General features: G+C 30.7%; 1 protein-coding gene and 1 long non-coding RNA gene across 2 annotated transcripts in view; both read left to right on the forward strand.

The window, feature by feature from the left end:
• The first annotated feature begins 4,122 nt into the window (after positions 1–4,122).
• Positions 4,123–5,790, forward strand: LOC149480042 (uncharacterized). The gene has a single exon (XM_089707457.1). It carries the CDS (start codon positions 4,652–4,654, stop codon positions 5,450–5,452), a length of 801 nt encoding a protein of 266 aa, XP_089563583.1. The 5' UTR covers positions 4,123–4,651; the 3' UTR covers positions 5,453–5,790.
• Positions 5,791–8,828: 3,038 nt separating this feature from the next.
• The window catches only part of LOC149480043 (uncharacterized), a 241,345-nt gene continuing 230,780 nt past the window's right edge, over positions 8,829–19,393 (forward strand). Inside the window, exon 1 of the long non-coding RNA XR_016317146.1 lies at positions 8,829–9,319. This is a non-coding gene — a long non-coding RNA (uncharacterized LOC149480043). The remainder of the gene's footprint in view (positions 9,320–19,393) is intronic.

The following is a 19,393-nucleotide window of genomic DNA, read 5'->3' on the forward strand; positions in this document are numbered from 1 at the left end:
AAATATAATCCGAAAGAAAGTTTGCTCCGGAAATCTATATAATATCTTTACAAATATTATTCTTAAAGTAATAGGTACATGTTACTGGCTCAATATATGTATATTTTACAACCTCTGAATTTACAATACCTAGTAAACTAATCCTTTTACGAAATCTTCCTTTTCATACTTTTACCTAGCATAAATCACCAAAGACCTAGAATATCGTACACAAACAGTACCAAGTTTGATTAACACAATGTACCTCATTGTTTCGGCTTTTGGACTTTGTTGAGATCATCTATCAATGTCAACTGAAAGATAACTAGGTGCGTGATGTAGCAAGGTATTGTACCCAAGAGCATTGTCGGTAATTGAATTTAGCGGATTTCGTCTGGTAATTCTAATTAAGCCAATTGCTCTGTTAAAGTCAACTATTTTCTCGTGAGCGTTATTGAAATAAATTTACGTACATGTTGTGTTTTAGTATTTTGTAAAAGATCGCATATTGCCTAGGTTTTATTGGGATGAGAAAACGATATTAATACAGATAAATAAATCAATGGTAAGATAGTAGTCTCACGACAAAGTCTTGCTAAATTAGGCATTTTGTAGAGCTACCTACCATAGGCACATTTATGATGCGCGCTTTTTATTTATTTAGTATAAGGTACCTTACAGCTAGTGATATAATTTTTGGAATGAATACATTAAGATACGCCAATAAACAGGTTTCATAATATTCATTTAAATATTCGCCATGAACTTTTCATATTCGACTTCAGATTAAATTAAACAACATAATATTTGATTATTTTTCATTATAACACGATCACGATGGAAAGGGAGAAGTAAATTAAAGAAAAAAAAACTACCAAAGCGAAAAATATGGGTATAAAATGGGTGTATTAAGTTTATTATTACATTAACAGCTTGTATTTAAGCAAAAATCTTTCAATAAAACCAAATTATTAAAGATAAAGCCTTTAAATGAAGTGATTATTCGTACTTATTCAACTACCGAACGGATTTTGCTTAAATCGACATATACAATCAAGGTAAATAAATTACAAATTAATCCCGCAACTGCAAATAAATTTAATTGTATTGCATAATGCTATTACTTGATTGGGAGGAAAGTTAAATACGGTAAATTCTTTAATACTGAATATCGATGAAAACAGGTCGGTCTATACAAAATAGATAAATGTTTTGAACGTTTTGATGTGACAGAAAAAAATGCTTTATCTGTATATTTTTAAATTACTTCTAATAAATAACTAATCTCCTAAATAATTCTTATGTTTAGAAATTACCTATTTTATTCATTGTTATATTTTTAAATCGCGAAATTCACAGAGGCTACTTTGTAGTAACGAATCAACTGATTGAGATTTTTTTTATTACTATAGAATAACTAGGTATTAAAAAAAACTAATTTAATGACTACAACCCTTTCACTTGCTTATAACAACGGGTCACCATGAAATTTGACTTTGATTGCAAAGCATTAAATTTCGTAGTTTAGGTCGTAATTAGACGGAAAAAAAATATATGGCATGAAAAACTTTGCTTTTGTGCTTAGAAGACTGATTGAAGGAAATTTTTAAAAATCTCGGATTTTAATTTTTGATTGAAAATAAAACTATTGAAATAAAAATGTTTATTATTTTTATTAAGTTTTACTATCAAATTAGCTTACAGAAAAGTGGAAAATAACTTAAAAGTGCACACTTTTACTTTTTCTTTTATGTTCATAGCTACTTTCTCTCAATAAACCCCAAATATAGTCGCCCATCATGTTTTCATTGTATTGGCCTTGATAGCGTTGTTCAAAATTCATGATGTCCTGATGGAAACGTACTCCTTGCTCTTCGGAATAGGCTCCCATATTGTTTTTAAATTTATCCAAATGAGCATGCAGCATATGTACTTTTAATGACATCCTGCAGCCCATGGCCTTAAAATTTGTAATTGGAATTTGCCTTACCTTCCAAACACCTTTTACAATATCTACAAGCAACATGTGGAGCCCATGGCTTATCTTGATTCCGTACAGGACAGTCAAAATATGCTTCATAGGCTTCACAGAGAACGTGAGATGTCTTTAGTTCATATTTCACGTCTCGAACTTTAATAAATTGACCACATATAAATCAAAATGCATCAGCATCGTATTTGCACTTTCGTGACGACATTTTAAGTTATTCTGGGCTTGTAAATAATACCTGATGGTTGTTTATCACTCGGGTGCCATCTAGCGGCACAGTGTAAACGTTAATATCCCACTCTCACCGCGCGGTCTTTTTAAAAATATTAAAATCAATTAAAATTTATGAAAAAATTGAAAAATTAGTATTATTATCATAACTATCACAAAAGCAAACTTTATACCGAAAAAAGGTATTTTCTTTTCGTTTTTGTGCATAACTAACTGGAAAATAATAGTATAAAGTTTAGGACAAAGAACGAAAATTTTTTTGTCGAGTCGTGTAATTTACCTGATACAATGTATTAATACTTTTTTGTATATACTTTATCATTTTTACTAACAGATAAGATAAACATAACATAACCAGTAGCCATAAAACTGGCCCAACTATATTGTTTGCCAAATTCTATAACAAAAATGTATTGTTCTTTTCGTATTTTTCTACAATGCGTATTTAGTGAGCCAAGATAATAAAGTAAGATATAAAATATGGCCGAGAATGTAGGAAGGGTCAACATAATTGTTACGTGATATTTTTACCGCCACGCTGTTATATTTCAAATTTATTAGATAACATGATACTTTAAGAGAAGATTTATGTTTTCACTTTAAAAGTCTCATAAGTTTGTGTGATATTCAATGACTTTGTGCACAGCAATGCTTTATTTCAATAAATTTTCTTTATTAAGTGTGATAAGCGTGATTATATAGGTACTTAAAATAAAAATAACATAATTAATAACAATGCATAACATTAAACACACCATAATATTTGTGTATAAATTTTCAAGAAAAATTGAAAGGTTATGTACCAGGGAGACACTTTACTCTCTGAAAACAAAAACAACAATACATCCAATGTGTTTTAATCAATATAAAAGTGCTAATCAACCTAAGAGCTTTCGATCCATGAACCGCAAATTGTAAAAGCTAATTGATCGTCCGAAACACGTCATAACAAAGATCACGATAATATTATAGCATCATTAAACGTATCACTGGATAGTTACATGTGTCATGTTGTTAATGTGTAATTATTAGCCAATAAAAAGCAAATTAGCATTGCATTTAGTGGGATATCGAATCCCTTTAACGGCCCCGAGTCCATAGCGCTTTGGACGCGGTCCAAATATTCGGATGTAATTTTATAAGTGGTTATCGAGCTGTGCTTTGTGAGATAACAATTCGTTAACGATATATGAGCCTTGTTAATAATCTGGTATATTTTATCATGCATGTCTCTAACAAATTCCTATTTATTGATATACTAGGTACTGTGTCTAGGTACTATTGGTACTTACGAACGTAGTTTAGTAATGAATGTAGTGGATGGCTGCGTAACGTGGATGCGTATATTTTTAATAAATGTTATTTTATATATTTTGTAGATAAAAGCTTAAAATTTACGGAATTGTTTCTGAGATTAGCTTTTCGCACTAAAATGGTATTTTCTTAATGTTCTTATAGGGATTTATATTATACAATTTTCCGTTTTACCCGATTATTCAAGATCGGCCAGTATTGAAAATTCTCAAAGCCAGTATATTTTTCAAATTAAGCCGGATTTCTCTAAAAAGATGTCCCAAATTACGCCAAAGATGCTCTTCATAGTTCCTGCTTCGTTATTTAAGAACAAAGATAAATATATATTTTATCCTGGCCGTTGTAGTAAAACAAAAGTTTTAATTGTGTTAACAGACGCGGATAAATCATATTATTTTGCATCAAGAGAACTTTAAGAGATTAATGCACCGAATACGGAAGTTATGCTTCACTATTAAAGTTAGTTTAGGCAAAAACTTTTGTCATGTCATTTTTCTACATCTCTACTCATCATATAAAATATCCTCTTTATAATAATTTAATAGTAAGATTTTTTGTATGTATTTAAATTATATTAAACTAGATATAATTTTTTTTTTCTAGAGAGGGCGCGTCTGTCCAACTGTCAATACTGTACTCGTCAATAAATAAAATTTTAAAATTGCTTAAGTGATCTAAAACTAAGTGAAACCATCTAAAACGTAACTACTGTATAAACTGCTTCGAATCATTATAAATAACAAAGTGCACAAACAATACAATTTATAAAAACCGACTTGTCAATACTTACTCGGAATCCGTTAGAAAACATAGAATCCATCATTATTAAAGTGCAAATAAATAACTAGTGGAGTGTGTGTACGATAAAAAGGAACTCGAAAACACCATAACAGTACGTAAACAAAAACATTTGAAATTATAACCCCAAAAGTAATTAGTAATCATATGACGATAATATAAATCATCGATCAAAATAGCAGCACCATCTATTACAACCCATTAGAACTCCTTAGTCGAATTGTTCCACGCCATCTATCAGAAAGTAGCGACACCACTTAGTCCGCTAGATCCGATCAATTGAAGATAAAATAAGAAGTTCTCACCTTATCTCATAGAGGGCGCTGAAATAAAAAAGATATGGAGGAAATAAAAAATATGTTAATAAACATGCAGCAAGATTTAAAACAACAAAAACAAGACATGTTAGAAATGAAGGAAGATATTAAATGCACTATAATCAATAGTTTCAACGAAAAATTTAACAACTTGGAAATAAAAAATGAACTTTTGGAGAAAAAAATTGAAGAACAATCAAAAACAGTAAGCAACCTAGAAAGACAGTTAAGACGCAAAAATTTAGTCTTATTTGGCGTAGAAGAGAAAGAAAAATCATACGAAGAACTCGAAATAATAATAATGAACATAATAAATACATACATAAAAATCTCATGCGACACTAACAACATCGAAGCTGTTAGAAGACTAGGAAAAAAGGGGGAGAAAGTAAGACCGATAGTTATAACATTCAACACATTGGGATTTAAACTAAAAATACAAAAAAATAAACATTACTTACAAAATACCTCATACTATTTAAAAGAAGACTACCCAATCGAAATTTTAAATAAACGTAAAGAACTACAAGCTCAGGTACAGAAAGAAAAAGATGCAGGCAAAATCGCTTTTATAAAATACGATAAAATTATTATATTAAATAACCAACAACATCCATATAAACAGCCGAGCAAAAGAATCCTATCAGAATCTCCGGAGACTAGTCAACCTACCAACGAAAATAGTCAACAAACTAACAAACAACCACCTAAGAAGAATAAGGGGAACATGAATAATTACATTATTCATAAGCCCAAATTAACCGTTGCCCATACAGGATCAGCACAACGCCAAATGATGACACCTAAACGGAACAATGAATAGCAATAAATATTAGACCCTCTCCCAACCTCAATTCTCCCAGTACGGCCGGTCACCGCGGGAGAGTATGACCAAAACCCCCCAAATAAAAATGAAACTTTTTAAAACTAACTTTTATATTTGCACCCTTAATGTAAGATCATTATCTTCTGATCAAAAACTAACAGAGCTCAAAGCTTGGGGGAGGCTTTTACCCGTACGGGGTCCATAAAGAAACCTAACGAGTACTTAACTCTACTAAATTATATAAACTAGTATCTAAATTGTTCTACAATGTACTCAAACTGAAATTGTAACTAAAATTCTAAAATTGTATATTTTTTTATGGAACAAATAAAGCTTTATTTATTTATTTATTTTATTTTTTAGATATAATTTTAAATTAATAATGTAGTAGGTACCTGATGAGTTACGAGTGACAGAGATAAACTCGGAAAGAACCGTAGCAATCAACTAGTTTGCTATATTTTGATATAAAATTGTATTCCTTCATATTGCCATACTAGAATAGTATTATATTATTTGTGATATTGCCAAGCAAACTTATTTTCATATTATTTTTCCACTACATCCTATACTCCACAATGCTTTCGAATCACCATATTCAATGTAGATATTTCAGTGAGCATCACAACTCGCAATGAACGTTAAAAAGTCATTTAGATAATATATTTTCCATAAAATTGTTCAGTTTATTTTATTTCTCATTTTCTCTATCCGGTTAATTCTTTTATGAGAGTGACAATGCGTTTATTTTAAATTACGTCTCTCGAGACAATTTTTGCTAAGTATACAGAATGATTTAATATTTGAGGTACAAACATTGAGATAATATTACTACGTATGGAGTAGACACCACGAACAAAATCTGTGCGCCATTTTTTTGCTCTAACTAAGTTTAAAAAAATAATTATCTAGTTAGGTACTTAACGATGAAAGTTATTCCTTTGCACTTTTCCGTATTATTTGTGCAATATCGTAACACACACGAAGGCATGTTTGATGCGTTTCACTTTAAAACCATTAAAAAATACCGCTCAACATACGTCACATGACGTATGTTGAGTGGAACATAAGTGATGTAGGCGGTGTCATCTCCATATTAATATTATCTCAATGGGTACAAACAAATATTATAACATTTTAAATTAGTAATTACAAAAGTGTACCTTTAAACTATATAGTCAACAGCTATAGACATAGAGAATAGACAGTTAATATGAAATATTTATGTGATCACAATGATTAAATAGTTATCCATAATCAATAATCATGCAGAGAAAATTAAAATATGAAACCGTAGGTAACATAAGTTTGGTTTTCTACATTTCTATCTAAAATTTTCTATAGCTACTATGTCTTAAATGTCATAAATTATCACCTTTTAATGATCATAATATTAATCAATCCTCCATTGAGCATGTACTGCGTTGTAAAAAGTATTCTACACATATGTAAAATCGTCTTCAACGACATAATATAAACCCCATACCTACTCACTTACCTACATGCTCTCTTGCGAATGTGTTGCAGGAAATCCGTCACCTTGCTTCTTTTTGTTCGTTCAAAGCATCCTTTACTAATTGCACCAAGTACTTAGACTTAAAAGTACGTACTATAATAAATCTTCAAGTTTGTATCCGCATTCTAAGCTAAAAGAATAAGGACTCGTTAGCTCCGGGTGCTTTTAATCTTAAACTTATTAGTATGCAAAATAGCCTCCAATAAATAATGGATGATTAATTATATTATTTTATTATTTTATAAGTCGAGCAATGTCAATAAATAGATAAATAATGTCACTAGTTTTACTCACAATTTTGGAATATATCTATCACTAGCTGTGTTCCGTGGTTTTACCCGCAGTGCTCCGCTCCCATTGGTCTTAGCGTGATGATATAATATATCATATAGCGTATAGCCTTCCTCGATAAATGGGTTATCTAACACCGAAAGAATTTTTCAAATCGGATCAGTAGTTCCTGGATTAGCGCGTTCAAACAAACAAACAAACCAACAAACTCTTCAGCTTTATAATATTAAATTAAATAATAAAAATGTTGTGTGGTTTTATGAAACCACGGTAAAAGTGAAACTGTTCGAACGGTTCCGAACACTGCTTTGTGTAGCGCATGTCGCGTGTCGGTCGGCTGCCGAGTAGGTATACCTACTCGGCAGCCGTGATACACGCGACATGCGCTACACAGACCAAAAACTTTGAGACGATGTAATTAAAGTTTCACTTTAATAACATAGATTATCTGCACACATAAAAAGCTCATGTCAAAAATACTATATTATCAAGTAGAAATATATACTATATATGGGACCCATTTAACATCACCCGTGTGAGAAATGACCCTTCTCTGTAAAATCGGTCGATTCATGACACTTCCAAAATTGCCGATTACTTTGAGTCCACGCCGGTGGATACGCAACATTAGGTATCCCAAAACTAATGTCCTCTTTTACCAATTTATATTTGAGCAATGACACTTTCAATTTCATCTATATGTTTATAGACAATAGGCCTCTTACTATTTTAATCTTTTATTTGTGAAGATACATAATATAATTTATTTTTATATCGTAGATTATGTTCTGGTTTTAAACGTCTTGTTTATCTTAAATTGTAATTACGCGACGCTTAAATGAAATACATATTATTAAACTTACAAATTACATGAACTGTTGCTACTTTCAGCAACAACAACAATATAAAATACGGTTTTACCAATACAATTTTATATTTTATAAATATACCTTATTAAAGGATAAATATAATTCATGTCTCGATGGCTATATTAAGTAATTTCTTTAAATCAATGAAAATCATCAATTTACCACTTACTACTACTTACTTAGTTACTTCTAGGCCTACAATTTGTTGCATATATACGACTAAAGGTAGCTAAGAGTCGAGTGTATTATTCTTTTATTACCCATAATACGTTGAAATGACCGTCGTGCCCTTCAGCCCTTGCGACAAAGAATAGCCCATTCTGATCTCGAATAAAACGTGCTCTTTCACGAATCCCATTTACATAATGTTTTTCCGTTCCGCCACAATAATGCCCGGGGCCTGAGATTACTTTGAGGTAGTCAAATATTTGCTTATTTGTTGCTCAAAGTTATTGATGAGTTGATGCGAAAAGAGACATTTGTTCGGACATGTCAATTAAAGATTTGAAAGCTTGAAGCGTTTTCAATTCAAACTTCTTTAGGCGCGTTGAAAGTCAATTTCAAGATCGCCTCATGCATATACCGTCACGTCATGGAGTAAGGAGTATTTTGGTATCTTTGAATCTAGCGCAAGAAGTTTCACTTCTGACACGTGTGCACGGCACACATGCTCTTTTTTACATAAAACTTTAAGGGCGCGTTCCCACCGTGTCGTGACGACAGATAATCGTGTAGTTTTAAGTGTCGTGGCTTATATGTTTAAATGGAGGTGTTCACATTTAGAACGACACAATTTACTGTCGTATACGACAGTTTTTGCAGTGACGACACTTTGTCGTGACAGTGGGAACGGCAAGCACGACAGTCGTAAAACGATAAAAAATCGTGGACGGCAACTCTATGACGTCCATTGAACTCAGGAGAGTAAACGCACTAGTAATCACCAAGCGAACGCTGAGGCGACTAGATTTGTAGCTTGCTGATGATGTGTAAACGACAAAGCGACTGCCAGGAAACGATAAAATGTCGTCGCGATCCAATGGGAACAGCTAGATACGACAGTCGCTAAACGATAAAAAATGTTGACGACAAACAATCGTTATAATGGGAACAGGTAAAGACGACAGTCGTCGAACGATAAATTAGTCGTTACGACATAGTGGGAACGCGCCCTAAGATGTCATAAGTGTGTGTGTGTAAATAATTGCCATTCTGTAGACTTTGGGCAAATTATAATCAATCGAAAACCAAATGCCAACCATATTTTATGTTTTGCTCCAATGAATCGTGATAAACGTTATCTAAAGATATCTGTCGTCCTATGTAAATAAATACTACTGGATAAAATTTATTACTGACATAGTAAAAACGGTAATCCAGATAAATAAATTATATCCCAGTATTTTCCTATTCTTTTACGAGACGAGGCAGAATCTACCTCCAATATGCTAATTTCTACGTAGAGTAACTTTTCTTAAACAAACTTTATTTATTCACATTTCTATAAAAAGAAATAGATTCAGACCCAACTTCGTGTCTCACGTTCCTTATGTTTTTGTCTCTCGACGTTTAAAGTTTCTCTGGACTACGACAAACATTTTAAAACCAAATTGGTCCAGCCATTCTCGAGTTTAAGTGAGACTAAGTAACAGTTATTCATTTTTACATTATATTATATAGATTATAACATTGTTACATAAATGTACATTTATATACATACCTCGTTGTTATTAATTAATCTTGTTATAAAATTGAAACGATTCGAGCAGATAATGAATCTTCAGCAAATAAGTTTCAAGTAAACAGTGGATGCTAATTAATAATGTGTCAAATAGAATATTGTTCCCTTATTATTTTCCACATTTCTAATATTACGCAACCCCGCATCCCGGTTTTTGCGAGATACATTAATCAAAGTCAACCAGTTAAATAGATATCTAAGGAAATGATATATGAAGTAAAACCTAAGTGTTAAATGAGACTGGACGTTGTCTAAAATATGTTATGTGTGTTTTTCTTCGTTTGTACAAGAAGAATATTTTTATAGCAAAAACAGGAACAAAAGCTTTCCTGGTTATAATTATTTATGAACGCCATTATATTATTTATTGTCATTTTCCTATAACCGCATAGGTAAAGAGAAAGTAAAGATGTAAGTACAGAAGACAAATATTATTATAAAAATAATGATACTACTTATCTACTTCATTCGTTTATATTTTGCTCTATATAAATGTACAAAAGCTATCGATTAATTTAGTTATCTATAAGAAATTGAAATATGATTATGTTATGACTATCCTCCTATTTAACTTTATTTTAGTTCTTTTGAACAACCATAAACAAATAATATGTTCAGGCTTTCAGAAGTAGGTAATTGTGTGAATACAGAAGAGATTCCAAAAACAATGCACCCATTTGGACAGTCGTATAAAAATGGTACACGGATGTTTTTTAAAGTCCCCCTTACCAAGGGACATGAATCTTCACTTAATTTTATCAAAGGGGTATTCATTATTTCTAAGGGACAACTTTTATGCGTAGTAGATTCCGAATTTTCCGTTACTTAGAAAATAATACTTTATCCGTGATTAACGGACCAAATTTCATTTAATTGAATGAGTAATATATTTTAAAAGCAAAATAAGTTATGTTTTTAGATTGCTTTATTTATTAAGGTTTTATAATATAATTACAATTTTGTTTTCCTTAATATAATCTGTAGATCTTTGTGTGTAGTTACACCTACACTATTTGCATTTCTATAAACAACCGTAAATTTTTATTATACATGGAAAATTAACATGTATTAAGGCTGCAGTCTAGCAAAATTGCGTTTTCAACAAGTTATTTGACAATTTTTTCCCGGCTAATGAAATGATAAACTGATTTTTTTTTTCTTGTTTATCAATTAGTGTTATATACGCAATGCGCGTGAATTTTTTCACATTTATAAAGTTACTTTATTTTACCTTAATCAGGCCTTCAAGATAAGTCTCTTTCCCCCAAAGACATTTCGAGCTAAGTTTGTGCACTCACTACGTTGCAACCGATTACAATTTACACAATCTGATCAGCGCATTATTATCCTTATATAGTCGTTATTAAAAACTGCTGAATACAATTGCCGAAAAACTTATGATTTTCTTAATTAGAACGTTATAAATTCATTAAATTTCCCATTTTTTGCCTTACAAAATCTATTGATAAATACTGCTAAAAGTTATTTTTTCCATTAATTTATTCGAGTTGGTTGAAGACCAATGAGTATTAATCCTTTAAAAAATTTTTTTTTTGAATTTTGATAATTCTTTAAATATTAAAAAAATATTTAAAATAATTAGGAAAAATCTTAGCGAATTTCTTTAGTCGCGCTCCTTGGGCCGGAGCGTTCTGACGTGTGCTCTACGCTCGATTTTCCTTCATACCGAAGTGAAAGTTGCTCTACTTCATTAAATTTAATATTTTTGTTAATTGATTATTTTTATCTTAGTTTTGTGCAAATATTCGTATTTTTAAACACTTGATTTCGATATAGAAAATACGAAAAAAATACGCGTGTAACTACACTAGAAAAAAAATTATCTTCGAACATAAAGTTAATGAAACCAAATAGATTGCAAAGGTGATCGGCAACAATTTCTTTATTTTACGGGGTGTCAGTAAAGGGATGTATATTTCTTTAAAACTAAAGTAAGCTCATAAATTAGATAATTAGATAATAGATAATAGATTGCAAAGGTGATTGGCAACAATTTCTTTATTTTACGGGGTGTCAGTAAAGGGATGTATATTTCTTTAAAACTAAAGTAAGCTCATAAATTTTCTTATAATATACTTAATTTTTTTGAAGTTCCAAAAATGTTTATTTTTCGTTTGAGAAATACGAAATATAATATAAACTTGTATTGAGAACTTGAACTTCCCAAGTTCATCCGGGGAAATCCCCATACGGGGAAAATGATTTGTTTACTCCAAAATTGATCCGAGGTGTTTTAATTTTTTCTTCTAGTCATTTTCAACGTAGCGGCATGTTGTTTGATTATTAATTTTGTAACTTAAATACAGGATGTTGGTTTTATATTCTGATCTTACAGACGCGCTGACAAATTTAGTCCGCCATTTCTAGTTTAGTCTACCAACTCTAAGTACCAATATTAAAACGAATGGATTATCATCACATCATCAAAACTCAGATGTAATGGAAGATCACAATAACATAGAAAATTCAGTGGGTGTTGAGAACTAAACAAACAGAAGTAACAGAGACGCGAAGAATAAAAAAAGAGGACGAAAATGATAATTCGTTGATGCTTTCCCTTTTCGACGTATGGTTAGGGTACATCACCAATCTGCAAAAAACAAAACTGATGATTTCCAATTGCTGATTAAAAATGAAAAACAAATAATCGACAACAGTGGTGAAAATTTGCTGATTACAATGAAACATCCTTCAGTGGTAGCAGATTTACTCATTTAAAATGTATCGGTGAACAGCGTAAAGGAGAGGAGGACAGGAAAACATTATGAATGTGGATGGTGGATTGTATACAGGGTGTAATCGATAAGTATGTGCAGGCGATTATGACGTTATTATTGCAGGTATCAAAAAACTTAAAACTGATATCGAAATTACTTTACCTAATGAGCAAAATGACAATAATAACTTTTTAAAAGTATAACGAGAAATATCTTAAAAAATTTACTTTATACACTCCCATATCAAAAAGGGAAAATGGGACTAGTAGAAGTTAAATGTCTAATTCCGGCAAAAGACATGAATGCGGAAGATGCGGTTAAAAAAAAATTAATATTTGAAATACAATGCAAAAAATAACACTTTTGTCATAGATAAGAATCATGACTATTTTTTCCAAATTCAGGGACAACTAAACGTTGCAGAAGCAGAAGTCTGCTTATTTGCTGTTTGGACTGGAGTGAATCATTCGTTAAAAATAGAATATATAAAAAAGTATGTAACGTTTAGGCAAAATAAAATGATGGACCATTATCAAGATTTTACATAAATTGCCTACTGTCAGAATTGATTGATTCGAGACTTCAGCATTCGATGCCCATCAAGGACCCATCCTATATCATTCAAGCGATTGAAAAAAAAGAGATAAATCCAGTGCAACCGATAAAGCATCAGAATGCTAGCAAAAGATTTATTAGGTTTATCAATATAAATCTATATATTATACATAATATAATAAATCTGTAGAAGACGCGAAGACTGACATCCGCTCGGACGGAGTCGCGGACGGAAGCTAGTCAGAAATAAATACCTTTTGTTTTCATTTGCGTATTTTTCTATTTTATAATTTTTTAACACAAACATTACATTTTTTTTATTATATAATACAAAATTTGTTTATCCGTTTTATTAGTTAAACTGAACAACTTTCACTAAGAAACTTAGGTCGAAAAAAATGTATAGAGTTATGCATTTTGTATGGAAAGCTTATTTTTTTTTATATTTCGTCCAAATTTCTTTGTAAAAGTTGATCGGTTATATAAACATGAAGTTGAAGATATCAATAGAAAGTATTCGCAAATTTTGTGTACTGATAAAAAAAAATCACCCGGTGTAATTTTCACGAAAATTGTTTCAAATTGTCATTTTTGGTACTTATTACGAATATTAAATTATACGAATGATTTAATTTTTAAAAATTAAGTGGAGCAACTTTCCCTTAGTACATTTGTATTATTTACATATAGGATGACAGGATGCATTTGTTTGCACTACTAGACCAAGCCCTTAAACATAGAAACTACATATTGAGAGAAAATATATTATACTTAGAGCACTAATATAAATAAATATTATTTATTATAAAGAAATAAAGGTTATTTATATAAAATCAAGTAAGTTGAGAACTTTCTTCCCACTTATCGAGAACTCGAATCGTTTTTTTAAACATTTGCTTTAAGAAAGTTTTATTCCGTGCACTATTTTCTTTGTTTTACAGTCTACAAAAGATTGTATTTTCTAAGCATGTTAGTTTATTTTTAATCAGTTTCTAAATAAGATAAAACTTTCCTACTGTTTACTTTCTTCAGACAATTTCGCTTCTGGAAGTATTTAAAAATAATTTGGAAAATCCAAAAGTGCACGCCTCATAATTTTTTTTAATAAATATTTATTAATTATTATTTTTGTTTATTTAATAACAATTAAACCACATCGAATCAGACCCTGAAAAATGAAAGGGTTCTATTCCTGAGCATACTCAAGCGTAAGAGAAAAAAAAAGACTCGATTAGTAAAGTATTTCGGTCGCTATCGTGTTAACAAGAAAAAGGATCCGCACATACAGACACACGGACGTCCAAGACAGAACTTTTTTAAACTGTTTTTTAACTAGTTTAAATAACAAAAATGACATCAAAAATATCATGAACGTTAAAAATAGTGTTTTTTCTTAATATGTGTGTGTATGTATTATCTTACAAGTGCAATGTATGATACATAAAGACATTTTAAGTTTGAAAAATCAGATGTTTTGCGCGAAGTGACAGTAGTACCCACCTCAACGCTTCGCTTATGAGGCGTGCAATATATAAACGCTGGTTATTTCTACATTTCGGTTCTTTCTATATTTAAGACAATTGGTTCATTTCACTTAACAACATAATATAATGGTGCATTATAGCAGGATGAAGTACATACGCTCACTAAATTCCTATTCACATATCAAAATAAATATCAGACTAAAAATAGATTGGCCTCAATAATATTAGCAAAATACTTGGGCTAATAATTTTTCGATAAACGTGTAGTTATCCAAAATATCAGAGATTTGACAAATGATACAAGATGTTAGTTACACAATCAATAAGACTTGTATTTTACTTGTTTACTATAAGTATAGCCTCGAGACTATTTAATTAAAATTATAACATACCGCGCAAGCAAATTTATTCTGTTAACGTAAAAAGTGTTTACCTGAAATGTTAATACCATCAGGTCTAGAGAGTGTGAACCTAAGTTTAATAATTTGTAAACATCGCCGTACATACGGTAAACCCAGCTAACCTTGTTCAAGCTAAGAGGCTGGGAAAAACTTTAATCTTAAACAATATTTGCTTCAAATTTTGCTCACAATATTTTTACGCAAAATATGTAGAGAACATGATAGCAATTATATAACGGTGCGTGGTGAAAATTTGATTTTTACGACATCCTTTTTTAGATGAAGATTTTACACTGGAACTATAACTCCTTATTGATTTTATTGTCATACTCAGGTATATTTTCTACCATCGTATGATATGCAATGAATTCCTTATAATGATATAAATGAAATACTATGATATAAAATGCACCCCCAATTTCACATTAATTCTATTATTATTTTGGCCAAGACAATATACAAGGCCATATAAATCATAAATTTCCCGTGTACAAAGTTCTGAATTAATATAATATTACTTTGATCTGCTGTTCAGCCGTAACTAAAAACAACATTATGAACTTGTTCGATAATTTATTGATTTCTAATAAGTAAGAAACTTAACGCTTATCAAAGACTGATATCACACTTGGACATATTTAGTTTGATTTCAATGAAACTACGTATACCTATAGTTTTTTTATTTGGCAGATAGCCAATTTCACAGTTGAAAATTCTATTGATCTAAACTTCTCACCTGTAATGTTTTTGATCATCAAACTTATTGGCTTCATTCAGAAATTGAAAAGCAACAATTAAAAAGTTTTCGATAGAAATCAAAAACAATACAATTCATACTAATATGCTGATAACATTTTAGTTTAAATAATAATATATTATGCGCGATCTAGCACCGCTATGTAAATACAGTCACTAGAGGATTACTTTTTCATTGGGCAGTGGTTTGCCGCGATAATATTACATAAAATATAATATCTGTACTGGGAATTTGCTACAAAAAACGAAGCTACAATATATTTTACGCATTGCGGACATAAAGAGTAGAAATGTAAATTTATAAAATAACGAATAAATTTCCTTTTTAAGCGTACAAAATTTGATATCAACTCGTTTCCCAGTGTGGACAAATAAAAGGCATAGAAACTTGTCCATAAAGAAATTAAGAAAATCAACTATAAAACATATTATGTAGGTATATTTATATCTACCTCATACCCTACAAGGGGACATAGAGTACCTCATATAACTTAATCATAAATAGGTATATCATAAGATTATCCAAAAAAATCTTACAGCAATACTTTTGAAACAAGGAAGCAAGCTTCTATTAACAAAGCGAAGCCTATAAAAATAAATTATTTTATACAAAGGTAAATAACTCATTATTAATCCAAGAAGTTTTGAACATATTCATCAATTTGTTGTTTGTCGGGTACCGTGTGAGGTAGCGGTTAGAATATTTGTCCTAAACCTACACGAGCTTCTGCTATTCAATATAGGATTTAAATACATTATACATATATTTAGACAGATGTATTGAAGTTAGTTTCCACGTGTTTTTATTACTATTTAGTTGTGATTACTAATGATAAATTTTTAGTAGTGATTTGGAGTCATTGGTCGAATTTTAATATAGTAGAAGCAAATTCAATTTCAAGTGTACCTTTTTAAATCGCCTGAATCTCTCATATTCCCTTCAAACCTTTTACGATATAGAGCATTTAAAAAAACTTTCGTAATACCACAGATACTAAAATACTTATATATAATAATACATATTATATTCGTAAAAAGTAGATACCTACATAAGATGAAAGTTTTATTCCATAGAATCTGTTTTAACTCATATCAATTAATATGCTTATGTCATTGTAATTTCAGAAAGGAACTTATACAATAAGCCCATAGGGGTACATAAATTTATTCGAATTGTGACAGACTGCACCCGAAAATTTATTCATAACTCAAATACCGCTCCTGAATATTTCATAAACTGGTTTTCTTTTATATTTTTGAATGAACAACCTTGTAAATGATCTATGGAACATCCCTGATGTGGAACATATCATTTTATACAAAACTAGCGACCCGCCCCGGCTTCGCACGGGTGCAATGGCGGCCGGCCGGTAGGTACCGCCGCAAACGCTACGTCCCGCAATTTTTACACGCTTTATACCTATTAGCTTCACCTGTATGTTTGTTTGTAACCGACTTCTTTGGGCGCGATTTTGACCCACTTTAAACGGCCAGATTTCACATAACTTTGTAGATTTATTGAGGACCGATGACAATACACCAATTTGATAAAATTTTCTATTTTTTAGTTCGGTTTTCTATAAAAAGCGTGTTTTTAGTTTTATTTAACTATTATTATTAAATCTGTAATATCTTCAAAAATATTCACTCAAATCATACGGTGTAAAGGGCCATATAGATCTATAATAAATGAACTATGTATTCAAGGTATTTAATTCGTTAAGGATTAATGCTGTATTGGTTAAAATCGCTTCGAAAATTAACCATTATTTGTCGTAAAAAGTAAATGACAAAAAAAAGTTATTGTGATCCATAAGAGATAGACATATACCATCGCGGACTTTTCTGTAGACCTTTTCAATGTGTACAATACTTAGTACCTACATTATTTTGATAAAACTCGTAGGGTTCAGCCTGCGTTTGCAATGTAAGCGGAAAAAATGTAATAATTTACGACATCACATTAGAAACCTCAAAAATAACAGTACTTCTCCACTATTTAATGGATGTTATTATACATATAAACCTTCCTCTTGAATCACTCTATCTATTAAAAAAAACCGCATCAAAATCCGTTGCGTAATTTCAAAGATTTAAGCGTACAAAGGGACATAGGGACAGAGAAAGCGACTTTGTTTTATACTATGTAGTGATTTAGCCTGACTGAAAATCCTATCCTACATAATCCTACCTACTAGTAATATTATAAATGCGAAAGTTTGTGAGGATGGATGTATATTTATGTTTGTTACTCTTTCACGCAAATACTACTGAACAGATTACAATGAAATTTAGCACACATATAGAGGATAACTTGGAATAACACATTTCATTATATCTTAACTAATTACAAGAAACACATTACATTCCAAGAAATACTAAAATCAACTTAAATAAGAGGAGTTAGCGCTAACCTTAGGATTAGAACATTCATCTATGAATAATTTATTGGCTTTGTTCTTGTTCCCAAATGGTTTAACATAAGCTTCTAATAGTGGAACACTATCACAATTATCTAAGTATGGATGTATTTGAAATTATTATACTATTCTTCTAATTGGTGAATATATCACATTTATCCGTGGTATAAAAATATAATGATATTTTTTTATTATTATAAATTGTTGTTTTCTAGCCATATAAAATTAAAAAAACTTATAAGATAATGTTTATAATAAAGGAGAATGGGCAAATTGGGCCTGAAACTTGGGCTAAGACCAATACACACGAAATATTGTTTTTGTGCTAGATCATTACACATACCTTACGAAAAAAATAAAATAAAAAATAAATCAACCGGGTTCTTGTACAGTCAAGGCAAAAAGTTTTATACATTTGGCTATTATTTTGCGCACAATAACGGTGTTTTTAATTCGAGTGAAGTAAATATAAATCTAAATGTCACTGGAGTGACTGAGTTTAACCACAAAGAACGTCTAACTACGTTGAATTATAATAAACACGGTATAGGTCTACCTGTTACAAAACATAATATTAGTGTATTTCGGTTATTAGAAGGCTTAAGATTAGTAGGTATTTGTAAGTGAAAGTGAATTGGAGTAACATAAAGATATTATCATTGTCTTATAACAGTTATTTACTGCAAAAAATATTATACACAAAGAAATAAAACTTGATGTGACTGTACAAAAACCCGGTTGATTATTTTTTTATATATATTTTTCCCGTTATCTATGTGTTATGATCTATTATAAAAACAATATCTCATGTGTATTGGTCCAACTCAAGGGTTCAGGCTCAACTTCCATAGTAAAATGCCCATTCTCCTTTATGAATATTAAAAGTCAAGTTATTTGTTAATTTTCAATTGCGTTGTTATTTCATATATAAAATATACCTACCTACCTGAAATTTCAAATTGTAAATAAATAAAATTATTATGAGACGAATAGGTACACAAATCGATTAATGAAATTGATAGATAAGACATTTTCATTCGAAATATAATTCTTTATAGACAACTAGCGGTCCGCCCCGGCTTCGCCCGTGGTACATATGAAAAATAGATGTTGGCCGATTCTCAGACTTACCCGATATGCACAGAAAATTTCATGAGAATCGGTCCA

The sequence above is a fragment of the Colias philodice genome, chromosome 19 (assembly GCF_061535455.1).
Source record: "Colias philodice isolate Cphi_HAF_F1 chromosome 19, ilColPhil1 Martin Lab GWU primary, whole genome shotgun sequence".
NCBI lineage: Eukaryota > Metazoa > Arthropoda > Insecta > Lepidoptera > Pieridae > Colias > Colias philodice.

Coding starts and splice junctions, on each gene's coding strand:
- LOC149480042 (XM_089707457.1), top strand. CDS start 4,652: ATGGAGGAAATAAAAAATATGTTAATAAACATGCAGCAAGATTTAAAA.